General features: G+C 34.0%; 1 protein-coding gene across 4 annotated transcripts in view; it reads left to right on the top strand.

Annotated features, from left to right (window-relative positions):
* JAK2 (Janus kinase 2) overlaps positions 1-14208 on the top strand; it is a 193101-nt gene extending 178893 nt beyond the window's left edge. For all 4 annotated transcript variants that reach the window (XM_087858812.1, XM_045772374.2, XM_045772375.2 and 1 more), the window contains 6 exons: positions 1064-1253; positions 1838-1962; positions 2135-2307; positions 9263-9380; positions 11185-11298; positions 11559-14208. In XM_087858812.1, the coding sequence (XP_087714938.1) occupies positions 1064-1253; positions 1838-1962; positions 2135-2307; positions 9263-9380; positions 11185-11298; positions 11559-11666 (828 nt within the window). In that variant the 3' untranslated portion in view covers positions 11667-14208. The remainder of the gene's footprint in view (positions 1-1063; positions 1254-1837; positions 1963-2134; positions 2308-9262; positions 9381-11184; positions 11299-11558) is intronic.
* Positions 14209-14311: the final 103 nt, after the last annotated feature.

The raw sequence follows: 14311 nt of genomic DNA, 5'->3' as shown, positions 1-14311 counted from the left end.
CATTAAAGACTGACCTTTAAAAAAATGTGGGAACATCCCCATAGGGTAAAAATTTCTTCTTCTTCTTTTTTTTTTTTTTTTTTAAGATTTTATTTATTTATTTGAGAGAAGGAGGTGGGGGAGCCCAGAAGAAAAGTGAAAGGGAGAAGCAGACCCCTTGCTTAGTAGAGAGCCCAACATGGGCCTCCATCCCAGGACCCTGAGATCATGATTTGAGCCAAAGGCAGATGCTTAACCGACTGAGCCACCCAGGCACCCCTAAAATGTCTTCTTTCCTTGAGCAAAATAAATCAGCCTTTCTGTTAGTCTGCTCAGGCTGCCATAACAAAATACCGTCACTTGGGGCTTGAACAACAGATATTTATTTCTTGTAGTTTTGGAGGCTGAAAGCCAAAGATTAAGGTGCCTGCAGGGTTCAGTTTCTAGTGAGGACTCTCTTCTTACCTTCTAAATGACCACCTTCTTGGCTGTGTCTTCACATGGCAGAGATCTCTGGTGTCTTTTCCTCTTTTTATAAAGTCACCAGCCATATCGGAATAAGGCCTCGCCTTTATGATCTCATTTAACCTTTATCACCTCGTTGCTGGTCCTGTCTTCAAATACACTCACTTTGGGGGTTAAGGTTTTATCATAGGAATTTGGGGGGAATACAGACATTCAGTCCATAACAGACCCTTCCTTGTTCCATCCACTGTCAGTGATATCAAAGGGTATATTGTGAAGAAGCAAAGATCTTCCTGGAAGTTAGTGATAGAGATTTAGGAATTCCCTGACATGTCTCTTGGCTTATCTTAATTCGTGTTCATGATTTGTTTAAATGCTTTTTTGAAGTTGTTGGTATTTCAGCCTGTAATTTCTTTTTAAGAAATTAAATTTATAGATTTACTACCTACCTGTTAAAATATCATTTCCTTTTCTTATCCTGAAAGTTGCCTAATGTAAGTTTAGAGATAGATCTGCTAATTCTAGCTACTGTATACTGAATTGTCTGTATAATTTGAATTTATTAGTAATTTGTCGAGAAGACTTTGAGATCTCTCTCCTAATGTAATGTGTTGTGTAGGGTAATTTTGGCAGTGTGGAGATGTGCCGGTATGACCCTCTGCAAGACAACACTGGGGAGGTGGTGGCTGTGAAGAAGCTCCAGCACAGTACTGAAGAGCACCTGAGAGACTTTGAAAGGGAAATTGAAATCCTCAAATCGCTGCAGCATGACAACATTGTAAAGTACAAAGGAGTGTGCTACAGTGCTGGTATGTTGCCCATTGAAACCTAGTTTGAACTCAGGTATGTCCTTGGCATCCTGAATGATGGAAACATAAAATGTCTCAAGATCTGGACTTATCCAGTACCAGTGCCCAAGGAAAGAAGCTTTTATGTGACTGGAGATTGTGCTTGCAGATGGTGAGCTAGAACTACAGGAAGTCTTCTTTCCACTGAGGATGGTGCTTACCATGCTTGCTTCAGCTTACCAAGAGACTATCATTTTTAAATAAACAAATTGTCTTTGCTCACATTTTCTGTGAAAATATTTTTTTAATTAGATACTTTTTGTTCAATACAGATGAGGAGAAAGGAAATTTTCTCATCAGCTTATCTGGGTTTGCATAAAGGGTTACACAAGATTAAACCGTAACTATTTTTTGAGCTTCTTTTTATAACTTTTTGATTCAAAAAGCCTGTGTTCTTAACTACTACATCACTTAATTTATAATCAAGTTTTGTCATCTTAGAGTTTATAGATATTTTTAAGTCATTTGTGTATGGTTGTTTTCTAATATTTTATCAGTAAAATACAGCAAAGTAAAACATTGTGTTCCCATTTATATGTTAAAAGGTCGGCGTAATCTAAGATTAATTATGGAATATTTACCATATGGAAGTTTACGAGACTATCTCCAAAAACATAAAGAACGGATAGATCATAAAAAACTTCTGCAGTATACATCTCAGATATGCAAGGTACTTAATATCCTGGCTACTTCTCGTAAATAAAAAGAGCATGCTGAAGTAATTGTTGCAAAGTCCTCTAGAGTTTTTCTTATATAATTAAGGAAGTATATAGAGGAAAGACCATTTAAATTGTTTGTGTTTATAAAACTTAGCAGAAATAAAAGTGTTATTTTATCCATAGGGCATGGAGTATCTTGGTACAAAAAGGTATATCCACAGGGATCTGGCAACAAGGAATATATTGGTGGAAAACGAAAACAGAGTTAAAATTGGAGATTTTGGGTTAACCAAAGTCTTGCCACAAGACAAAGAATATTACAAAGTAAAAGAACCTGGTGAAAGTCCCATATTCTGGTGAGTATATTTTGGTACAATAAAGTAAGATTTTAGAGCATTAACTTCAAATTTTATTTTTATTAGTATTAATAGTTTGTCATTTATATACTTACAATAATAGCAAAAATTTATCATGCTTACATTGGGCTAAATACATTTCAAGGATTATCTCATCTAATCTTTGTAACAACCCTTGGAGAATATGTATTATTATCTCTGTCTTGAGTATGAGGAAACTGAAGTGTAGACAGGTTAAATAGCTTGCTCAAGGTTATATGACCAATAAATGGTAGAATTGGGATTCAAACCCAGATAGTCTGTTCTCAGAATTTGTGCTTTTAAGCTTTCTTAACTATGATGGTGATTTAATCTGGCATTAAATGAACATTTTGTAGCAGCTTGAAGCTAAAGGTAATTTTTGATCTTCAGTTAAAATTGTGAGTTGCAAGGAACATACAGACCTAATTTTTTATGTAGTATACATTGTTGTTTTATTGCTTTGTGCTTTGTTGCAAAGTCTTCTTTTTTATGTCTTAGTTCATTTATGGTGCATTCTGTTTTATAGGAATGAATTGCTGAAACTATATTTATTTTTTTATTTTTTATTTTTAATGATTTTATATTATGTTAGTCACCATACAGTACATCCCTGGTTTCCAATGTAAAGTTCGATGATTCATTAGTTGTGTATAACACCCAGTGCACCATGCAATACGTGCCCTCCTTACTACCCATCACCGGTCTATCCCATTCCCCCACCCCCCTCCCCTCTGAGGCCCTCAGTTTGTTTCTCATAGTCCATAGTCTCTCATGTTTCATTCCCCCTTCTGATTACCCCCTTTTCTTTATCCCTTTCTTCCCCTACCAATCATCCTGAAACTATATTTAAATGTTTAAATTTGGAATACGTTCCAAGTAGACTTTAATTCTGGTTTATTCATCTGAAATAATACTATTAAGATTACGTTGTTTAAATCAGATGTTAGTGTTAAGGGTTGAGTTTTATTTTAGTTAAGTATGTTTTATTAACATTTTGCATTTCTGACTCAAAAGTTAGAATTACAAATATAAACAATGTAGCTGTCAATTTATAAATATTTGTCTGAGATTCATCAGAATTATTAGAAATATATAGATTATTTAGTTAGCTACTAAGTTCATTGATCATCCATATATGTTAGTTATCTTTTTTTTTTAAAGGTGGTATTCATTTATTTGAATGAGAGAGAGAGAGAGATTGAGATCATGAGCAGAGGGCAAGGGTAGAGCAGAGGGGGAGGGTAGAGGGAGAAGCAAACTCCCCGCTGAGCAGGGAACCCCATACGGGACTCGATCTGAGGACCCCAGGATCATGACCTGAGCTGAAGGCAGACCCTTAACTGACTGAACCACCCACGCGCCCCGCTTAGTTATCTTCATTTATTTTGTATCTGTAAGTTTTACAACTTATCCCAGCTATTATAAATTGTTAGTCTGGAAGGAAATTAGGTAAGAAAGCACCAGTGATTTAGAACAAATGGATTATTTACACAGAAGAATAATATATAATGGCGTTGTGAATATTTTAAAGAAAAGTCCTTATCTTTTAGAGATGCATACTGAAGTAATTATGTTTGAAATTCTCTCCTGTCCAGAATTCATTTCCTATAAATCCAGTGCAGTGGAGATGGTGAACAGTCCATAAAACAAGGCAGGCAGTAAATTTAACTAAATGACATGTACATGGTTGTTTATTGTTCTCTAATTTCTGTGTGTTTGAAATTTTTCTTAATAATAACACTTCTGAGGAACATCTTGGTGATAATCAATAGCATTACCATCATCTAATTATTTTTAAGGTATAAGTGAAATTAGAAAATAAGACTCATTTAAACTTAACTATCTACTTTGGTTATATCCCCAGTGATACATGAATTTCATTCTTTTTTTCCAGGATGAGAAATTAAAGAAGTAATGGAACTATATGAATTTCCAGTGATTTGGGCATACTTAACGAATACACTTTAATAAACACTTATTAAGTACCTACTGTTCCAAACACCATAGAAGGAACTTGGGATATGAAGATAGGGTCAATATCAGGAAGGGGGGGTGGGGAAAGCAACTGTGCCCAGTTACTAGGAAGGCCAAACTGAAAGGAACGTTTGATGTGGCAGGCATATTCAGTTGACAGGTCCACTACCCACTATCCCTTCCCTTTAAGGCTCATAGTTTAGGAAAAATCAAATGTATGGTCAAACATTGCAATGTAGTATATAAGTGTAATAATGAAGAAGGCGATGGGAAAACATAAGAATGCAAATAATTCTGCTGAGGGTTTAAATTAATCAGAGAAAAGCGCAACTAAGAAATGACATTTCAACTATTGATTAATAGTTTACCGGGTAGAGAAGAAGAAAGGCATTCCATGAGGAGGGAGAAAACTTGTTTGTGTAAATAAGTAGATAGGAATGGAAGGAGTTCTGTTATAAAAATATTCATTTCTGTGAGTCCTTCTGAGATAAGTAGCAAAAAAGTATATCTGATGTACCATTAAAATTTATCTGTTAGCTGGCACTTTCATTTTTTTAGTTCTTTTTTGAATTTTATTGAAATTTATTGAAATTTTATTGAAAACAAAGAATTAAACCACTTGATTTTGAGAAGAGAAATCATTAGAGTTATTCCTTTTCTCAGTTTCTGGGGAGTATACCAAAAGTTTTTCAAAAATCTGACTTCATTTTTCAGTTGAAGTAAGTGTATTAAAATTGTGAAATTGTAAAATTAAAATTAAAAAAAATAAATCCAGAGCACATGTATAGAGGCATGTTTATAACAAAGCTAACAAAGCATATTCACCAGAGCACCTTTCTTTCAAGATTACTTCTTTTCTAATTTTAAATGTGCAGTTTCATGCTTAATTTTATTTTTTCTGTTATAAAGAAAGCTCTTAAGTTATGTAAACTTTCGGCCCTGTATTTCTCCCTGCATATCTGGAAATCACAAGGACAGTCAAGATAAACTTCAGATGATAAGTATAGTATAATTAATTTTAGATTGTTATGAAAATAAATCATTTCTCATTATTTGGTTTATAATAAATAATGCAGAATAAAATGTAGCTCAGATTATAATGTATATGGTAAAAGGTCTAGTATTCCTTCAGTAAATGTGTTGGGAAGAGGTATGTATCAAACTCTGATATTTGACTTTGGAGAATTATTAAATAAGTTAGTATAAAAATCAGAAATAACATTTTTATCATGATCAAAATTTTCCTATGTATTTAATGGAGAAGAAAGCTATCTACTGCTAAAAACTAACCAGATGAGTTATATTAGCAAGTATTAAATGTTTTATATAACGTAATGAGGCTAAATTTTGTATAAATATTTCAGAATATGAATTGATAAAATAGGTTTTAACTGGGGGCACCTCAGTGGCTCAGTCGGTTAAGCGTCTGATTCTTGATCTCAGTTCAGCTCTTGATCCTCAAGGTCATGAGTTCAAGCCCTGTGTTGGGCTCCACACTGAGTGTGGAGCCTACTTAAAAAAAAAAATAGGTTTAACTAATTAATTGAATAATGAACACTAAATCTGAAAGGGGATGCATACAATTTTTATCCATGAGATTTAGCCATCATACCATTTTTAAAAAGATTTTATTTATTTATTTATTTATTTATTTATTTATTTATTTATTTATTTATTTATTTATTTATTTGAAAGAGCACAAGCAGGGCTGAGGCAGAGGGGCAGAGGGATAAGGAGAAGCCTACTCCCCACTGAGCAGGGAGCCTGATGTAGGGCTCGATCCCAGGATCCTGAGATCATGACCTGAGCTGAAGTCAGGCACTTAACTGACTGAGCCACCCAGGTGCCCCTAGCCATATCCTTTAAACAATAATAATTTCATTTCAAAGAATCCTTGTTTACCTATATTGCTTTTCGTGTTCAAAAGTGCTCTTTTTTAAAGCTAACAACATGTTCCAGCATATCCTAGGGGCTGATATTAAGAAGAACTAAAGGAAAAATGCTTCTGCTAAAATATTTTAATTGTTGAAGCAGGCTTTGGGACTCATGGAGGATCCTTAACTATTCTTGCTGTAGAGTATCCCTTGGAAAATCTTTGTAAATACTTGGGGTTACTCTTCACCTGGTTTGAAGATCTCTGTACTATACATGTGGTAAAGATCTGACCTTAGATTGTAACAACGGTATTGGGTTAGGAGACTGATTTGATATATTTTTAAGATATATTCTAAAGGCACTTGATGGCTCATTAGCTATTGGATTAAAAGATGAGTCAAAAATTATTCTTGAGATTTCCACCTGGGAAATAAGGTAGATTGTTGATGCCATTCATTGCATAGGGAAAGTAAAATAGCAGGTTTTGGAAAAGTGGGGATGGAGTTCTCTTTGCCACCACTTTATTTAATATGGAAATGTTCAGTAAGTCAAAGCACAAAAGAAAGGTCAAAGATGCAGTCATAAATTTAGAAGATGTTAGTATTTAGGTGGGCGAATACTATCTAATGGAAAGTTTTTGACAAAAAGGTAGAGGTCTGATAATGGAACCTTGGGAAACCCAAATTTAGAAGATGGAGAAAAGGGAAAGTGTTGGGAAAATATAATTAAAAGTGAAATTTCCTCCCAACCCAGAAAACCTCTGCACAAAGATAGAAGAGAAAGAAAAGTTTTATTACTGAGTAAGCCTTCATCCTGAAAGTCATGGCATCACAAGCAGTCTGCTAAGAGATTGCAAAGACAGAAATCTCACCGTTTTATGTGGCCAATCAGATTCAACCCATTACATAATGTTCACAAGATAAACAGTAGCTAGTCCTCAAGTAAGAGGACTTGGCGGCACCCTTTGTCACACATAATTTATTCTAAGTTCACTTGGTATTTGGAGTGACCATCTGCCTTAGCTAATTGGCATTATCCATAGGAAAAACAAACTTCTCATATCTTTATGATAGGAGATAGTTTTGCAACTTGGGAAGAGGCACCTGCCAGAAGTTAAACTCTTAGCCCTCACAAAAACTGGGAGGTCAAGGTGCTACTTGTTTGATGATTACATTCCAGAGAGATGGTTCCCAGGTTCTTGAGAAAGACATTCTTGGATCATAAAGTTGGCAAGAGGCTTTTAAGCAAAAGCTTTTCTTTAAAAAAAAATTTACATTTCAAAGAGACAAAGAATTTACAGTGATAAATTTTCTGAAGTAAATGCTCTAAGAAAAGAGGAGGAAGAGTTTTTTCCCTCATTTTCAACAGCGAGAATTATTTTTTTCTTTTTTGATTTGTATTTATCCTTTCATGAGGGGGGAAACTATAGACAGTGCTTTCATGAAAACCAAAGGAAGAGACTGTTATGCAAGTGTTGGGGGAATAGAGTATCTTCAAGAAGGTTGTATTTCATTTGTGAGATAAAACTAACATACAGTCAAAAATAACATAACTATGTGAAAAATTTTTTGAGACTAAGTGTAAAAAATAGCCTGGTTAACTGTATAGTATGGACAATAAATGTTATAGAAATTCAGTAGCATGAGGTCATTAAGACCTTGAGTAGCAGAGAAAGATCTGTGGAAGTGAGGAAACTCAAATTGGATTTTTTTTTTAACATTTTATTTATTTATTCGACAGAGATAGAGATAGCCAGCAAGAGAGGGAACACAAGCAGGGGGAGTGGGAGAGGAAGAAGCAGGCTCATAGCAGAGGAGCCTGATGTGGGGCTCGATCCCATAACGCCGGGATCACGCCCTGAGCCGAAGGCAGATGCTTAACCGCTGTGCAACCCAGGCACCCCTCAAATTGGATTTTGAAGGAGAGATTAGATTTATGTAATTCATATGTCTAATCTCATTAGTCTAAATCAGATCTTTGTCACCGTCCTCTGTAGTAGGGATAAACGTAGCAATGGAACCATGATATTCACAGTCATTAGCCAAAATCCTCTCCCGGATAGTGTTGGTACTTGAGTGGACAATGACACCATTTTCCCCTGTGACTTTCTGTTTTCTGTGTTTCTTGTCATAATCGCCCCTTCTGATTAACAGGTTCTTTCTTTTATGTTTATAGCTTCAAGTCCAATTTAGAAGCCTTTTTTTTTTCTCTAGGAGACTTATCTTGATTCGTTTAAAGTTTTAACTTGCAAGGAGCAGCTCCCCCCACCTCCCCCCAGTTCCTAGAAGGTACTTTGTAGTTAACTTTAGTGTTACTTACAAAGACGAAAATAAATTCTTTGGATCTGAGTTATCTTTGGGTGCCAGAGGTTCCCAAGACCGCCCTCAGGTTTGATGACTCACTGGGAGGACTCCTAGGACTCCACACACAGTCATGGCATGGCTATGATTCATTTCAGAGAAAGGGTATGAAGCAAATCAGTGAAGGGAAGAGCCATTTGGGACAAAAGCTGGAGGAAACCAAGCACAAAGCTTCCAAGAATCCTCTCCTGGAAAAGCCACACGGGGCATGTTTATTTCCCCCAGCCGTGAATCCTGACAGCATACTCTCTGCCTGGCATGTACCAAAATTCCAGACTCCCAGAAGGAAAGCAGGTGTTCAGTATAACCATATTGTTTGCAGGAACACTTTGGGCCCAGTGAGCCACTCTTCTCACTTAGGGAACTATGGCAACCCTTCTGAAATCGAAGTTCCCAGGCACCAGTCAGTTGTCAACAGTGCAAGCAAGGTTTATGAGGATGGCAGCCTCAGGCCTGCTTATGTTAACTCTTTTCTGTACACTCTACCCTCTCTTTTTAGTCCAGTGATTTTCAGGTAGAATCGAGAGTTGGCATATCAAGTAACTTTTTTTTTTTTTAATGAAATGTAGTTGATACAGGTTACATTAGTTTCAGGTGTACAACATTTTGATTCAAGGAGTCTCTGTGTTATACTCTGCTCACCACAACTGTAGCTACTCTCTGTCACCATACAAAGCTATTACAAGTCAAGTAACTGTCTTAAAAATGCTTTTCGTATGTTACAGGTATGCTCCGGAATCACTGACGGAGAGCAAGTTTTCTGTGGCTTCAGATGTCTGGAGCTTTGGAGTGGTTCTGTATGAACTTTTCACGTATATTGAGAAGAGTAAAAGTCCCCCAGCGGTTAGTGTGCTTTTTATTTACTTTGGACTTCTCTTAACGTGGGAAAAGCTTTTTCCAAAGAATAATAGTAATAAAAATAGTAATAATAATAATAATCCTAACCTTAGGACTCATTATCTTATTGCTTATTTGTAAGACAACATCCAACAAAGTAACCTTAAACTTATTCATTAAATTAACTTGCATTTTTAAAAAGGGAGGGGATTGGAGTGGAAAATAAACAAGTAAGTAAGTAAATAAAAGGGAGGGAGTTGTATAGTCTCTTTATATTATTTTTTTTAAAGATTTTATTTATTTATTCGACAGAGACGGAGACAGACAGCGAGAGAGGGAACACAAGCAGGGGGAGTGGGAGAGGAAGGAGCAGGCTCATAGCAGAGGAGCCTGATGTGGGGCTCGATCCCATAACACTGGGATCACGCCCTGAGCTGAAGGCCGACGCTTAACTGCTGTGCCACCCAGGCGCCCCTCTTTATATTATTTTTAGTAAATCTAATACATTTATTCATTCTAGAAATTATTGAAAAAGTTAAATGTTTAAAAATAATTTTTCCTGTTCTAGAATTTTTTAAATAAAGGAAACCATGAAAAAGAAAATAAATATCATCTCTAATTCATCTTCTTAAGATAACCATTTTTATATTGTATGTTTTCTTCCATGCTTTTTAAAATTTTATATATGAAAGTGAAATTTTATCAAAAATATTTCTTTTATAAAATAAAGGTCATACTCTACAGTTTGCTGTCCTGCATTTTCATTAAGTCATATAGCATGGATATTTTACCTATATTTGTAAATATTTTCTACAAATATGACTTCTCTAACTTCTGGGTAGCATTTTATTGTGATACAATTTCTGGACAGTTCTTTTCCATTTTTCAGTATTAATTTTAAATAAAACTTCAGTGAACGTAGTGAACATCCTTATGTATAAATATTTATCTCTCGTCACCTTAGAATTAAAGTGTAATTATAGGTAAAAGATTATGAACTCTTTTAAAGGTTTTTGATTATTTCAGAATGCTTTCCAGAAAAGTTGTACCAGATGGTAACAGTGCATAAGAGTTTACAGTTTATCATTTGCCAGTATTGACCATTATATGTTTATGTAGTTTTGTCAAATTGATAGAAGTTATATTTATTTGATTTTAATTTGTACTTCTCCTAATAGTGTAATTGAGTACATAGTTACTGGATATTTGAAGTGAATATATATATATGTGTGTGTGCATTATCTCATGTGCTTTGCCCATTTTTGTATTCGTAATTTTTCTTACCTGCTTATAGTAACTCTCTATAAATAAGCGTTGTGTTTATTATAAATATTTCTCTAGCTTATGGTTCAGACTTTAATTTTAGGAATTTTTAACAAATAAACATTTTCTCTCCATTGCATTTATGCTTAAATATGTATTCTGCATTATCTTTTTATTATGTCCTTTTTTACAGTCAACATTTTATTTCAGTTGAAATATAATATTTTATGTTAAAGCAATAATAAAGAAAACAAAGTAAATATATTTTAGTTCACTTATTTTGGGCCTTTCTCAGGGAATTTGTGCCAAGTATATCATAGTTATGGAAATGGCATGATAGGGATTCCACATTCAATTATCTTTTCTGAAATATGACTGAAAAGGAAGGTTTTGATGCCCCAAATAGTTGGTTTTTAAAAGGTCTCCAACATATCAGAAAACATACACATACACAACTTTTCACATTTACTAGAAGTTGGGAAAGCTGGTTCAAATTAAATATACCAAAAAAAAAAAAATCTCATTGAAAGGTGGGTTTGTATTACAGGAATTTATGCGTATGATTGGCAATGACAAACAAGGACAGATGATTGTGTTTCATTTGATAGAACTCCTAAAGAATAATGGAAGATTACCAAGACCAGATGGATGCCCAGATGAGGTAACAAAAAAAATTTTTTTTTTATCCACATTCATCAGGATTTTTATTTCCTTTTCACACAAGGATTTTAGGTCACTTTATGACATTTAATTTGCTGAGCTCTTGGATAAATAGTATCATCTATATGACTGGATCTAGGGATAACAATGACATTTGCCTACGTAGGAAAATTAAGTGGGAGTTCTCAATTTATGTCTTCCACCAATTAAAAGATGGTACTTTGTGTTCATTGTAATTGTGGTTTATTCTCTCCTTTCTAGATTTATTTGATCATGACAGAATGCTGGAACAATAATGTCAATCAACGCCCCTCTTTTAGAGACCTAGCTCTTCGAGTTGATCAAATAAGGGACAACATGGCTGGATGAAAGAAATGAACTTCACTCTGAGACCAAAACAGACTTATAGAACAAAGTTTTGTATTTCACATTACCGTGGACTATTATTACGTATACCATTGTTATGTAAATCATGATGCTAGCCAGGAAAGATGTGGAAATATCCGTTCAAAACTTTCAAAGTTTAGTGAGTTTTTCTTCATGAGGACGTCAGTAAAAGACTTGATGAAAAGTCCTTAGCAAAGAATTTTGTTTCACAAACCTAATCAGTCAGTTAACATCGCTTTTCTTTGGCAAAAGAAAAAAATAGACTTTTTTCAACTCAGAATTTTGAAAGATGAAAAAATTGTAATGTAAATTTTGCAATGCTGAAGATGCACAGAATGCGTATGTACAGTTTTTACCATAGTGAATGTATAATGCCTTGGCATCTTGTGTTACGTTTTACACAAGGGCTGGTATTCACTGATAATGTTTCCTAATTTTTCCATAGTTGATCTACGATAATGTCACTCTACAAATTATGATGCTCAGATAATTGAATAAGCACCTTGTGTTCTTGTTCATCTATATCACTGGCCAGCAATATAAGCAGATGTACACTTTTAGCTTGTAGTTCTATATACTGTAAATATTTTTCAAAGCAAAGGGAACAAATGTTTAGTTTCATTTGTATAGGAAATTTCCCTGACCCTAAAGAATACATTTTGAAATGGAACAAGTTTACAAAGATATAACACAATCTATTTTCTTATTTGTCTCCCTCGTATCTGTTTGTGGTGAGTATGTTTTTAAAACAGACCTATCTCCAAATTTTTTGAAGACTACAGTGAATAGTTTTCTTTTAAAATTTTGAGATTACGAATGCCAGGAGTATTGTCATCCATTTAGCTGTTGGCTGCTAATAAGATTTTTCAATCCCTGGGACCTTTGGTCATGCATTAAATTTAAGCGTAAGCCATAAAATAGGTTGTTTTTAAAATGTGTAACATGCTTATTAAGATGCATAATAGGTTAGGAATTTTTTTTCTAAAGAATATATATTTTAGGGGTTTCACAAATCTCTTGCAGTTGTAGAAGAGATTTCCTTTTGTTAGATTCTCATATACAAGGGAGAAATGAGAATAAATTGGTTAAAAACGTATGCTTGTTAATTTTATTCAAGAATGCCAGTAGAAAATTAATAATGTATGTCTTTAAGACGAATGAGAGATACATATTTTTAATTAAGTATAAAGCATTACTTGTTGTTATCGTCTTTTGTTTTAGTGCTACTCCAATGTGGAAACTATACCTAAAATATGGTGTGTGGGGGGGTTGTGTGTGTTATTTATACAAAGTTTAAAATAGTATTTCAGTTAAAAAGAAAAGTTTATTTTCAGTGTTATATGCTATTTTTTTAAACTTGTACTTAAGACTTTTGATTATCTATTTTTTGGAGCTGGCTTTGAAATGCAAATTATATAAGAAAAAAATGCCTCACACATAAAGTTTGAGATTTTTTTTGGTTGGAAGGAAGGAAAGGGAAGAAATGCTTTTTACATTAGCTTTAAAGCATTTTAGTAGTTACCAAATGCAGAAAACACTTAAAACGATAGTATATTAGATTTTAAATAAGATTTCTGATATTTTGATGAAAGTCGAATATAATTTTTGTTTAATTTGTGGACTCCTCAAGGATCTGTACACATAATGCAATTAAGAGATCTTCCGTGCTGCTGCTTTTCAAGTCAAAAGTAGCATATCATACAATATGCTTGATTTCAGAAACTTAAGTACTTAAAAGCAGATTTTTAAAGGTTTATAACATTTTGTTTGTTTTTAAAACAAAGGTATTAACTAGATTGCTTAAAATTTTTTTCTCTAAATGTTTCAGTTTTTAGTTTTAGAGAAAATAATCCCACATAAACATTCTGAAGTTTTTAGAGTGGGATGACTACCTTAGTGTAAAATTCTTAAGTTTGCAAGAGAATGATTATTCATTGAAGATTTGCGATGTTTTAGATTTTTATTCTGACTATACATAAGAAGTTACCCTGCAGCTCTTCACTTGGTTCTGCACCAGAAATAGGTAAGTAAGTATTGTACCAGTTAATGCCAAAATGTTTCTTTAAACTAATATTCTTTAGAAATGAGGGTAAAGATTTTCTTCGAATTCTGTAATTCTGTAAATATTTCAGTATATTAAGTTATACAATCTTTATATAAATAATTCCCTACATCCATGGCTACTTACTTTGGGAAATAGTCACTTCCTCACGTTACTATATGTATGCTGCCGGTCGCACTATACTTTGCTGTGGAAGAGTGCTTTCTTACAACTTAAGACTTCTGCTTTAAAGTCAAGTGGAATTTTTTATCACAGATATAACTTCTGATATTTAAATTTTATTTAAATACTTTATTGTGGACTAGACATAAGAAAGTACCTACAGTTCTCTACCTGGGGAGCCATTCTCCGTGGGAGTGGCATTACGTGGCCCGTTTATTGAGACTGTGTTGTTTTCTTTATTGTGCCTTTAGCATGTTTCCACAAAATTGAAATATTGGTGTAATAAATATTCAGAAGTTATTTTCTTTTTTATTGTCACCTAACCAAGGAAGTGGAGGTATACACACTGACACAGGGATATGCAGAGAAAGCCTTCTGTAAAAAATAGTAAACTTACCTTTTG

Source organism: Ursus americanus, chromosome 34, assembly GCF_024610735.1.
Source record: "Ursus americanus isolate L20-20 chromosome 34, mUrsAme1.1.p, whole genome shotgun sequence".
NCBI lineage: Eukaryota > Metazoa > Chordata > Mammalia > Carnivora > Ursidae > Ursus > Ursus americanus.
Note: the sequence above shows the minus strand (reverse complement) of the source record. Positions and strands in the feature narration are given on the sequence as shown.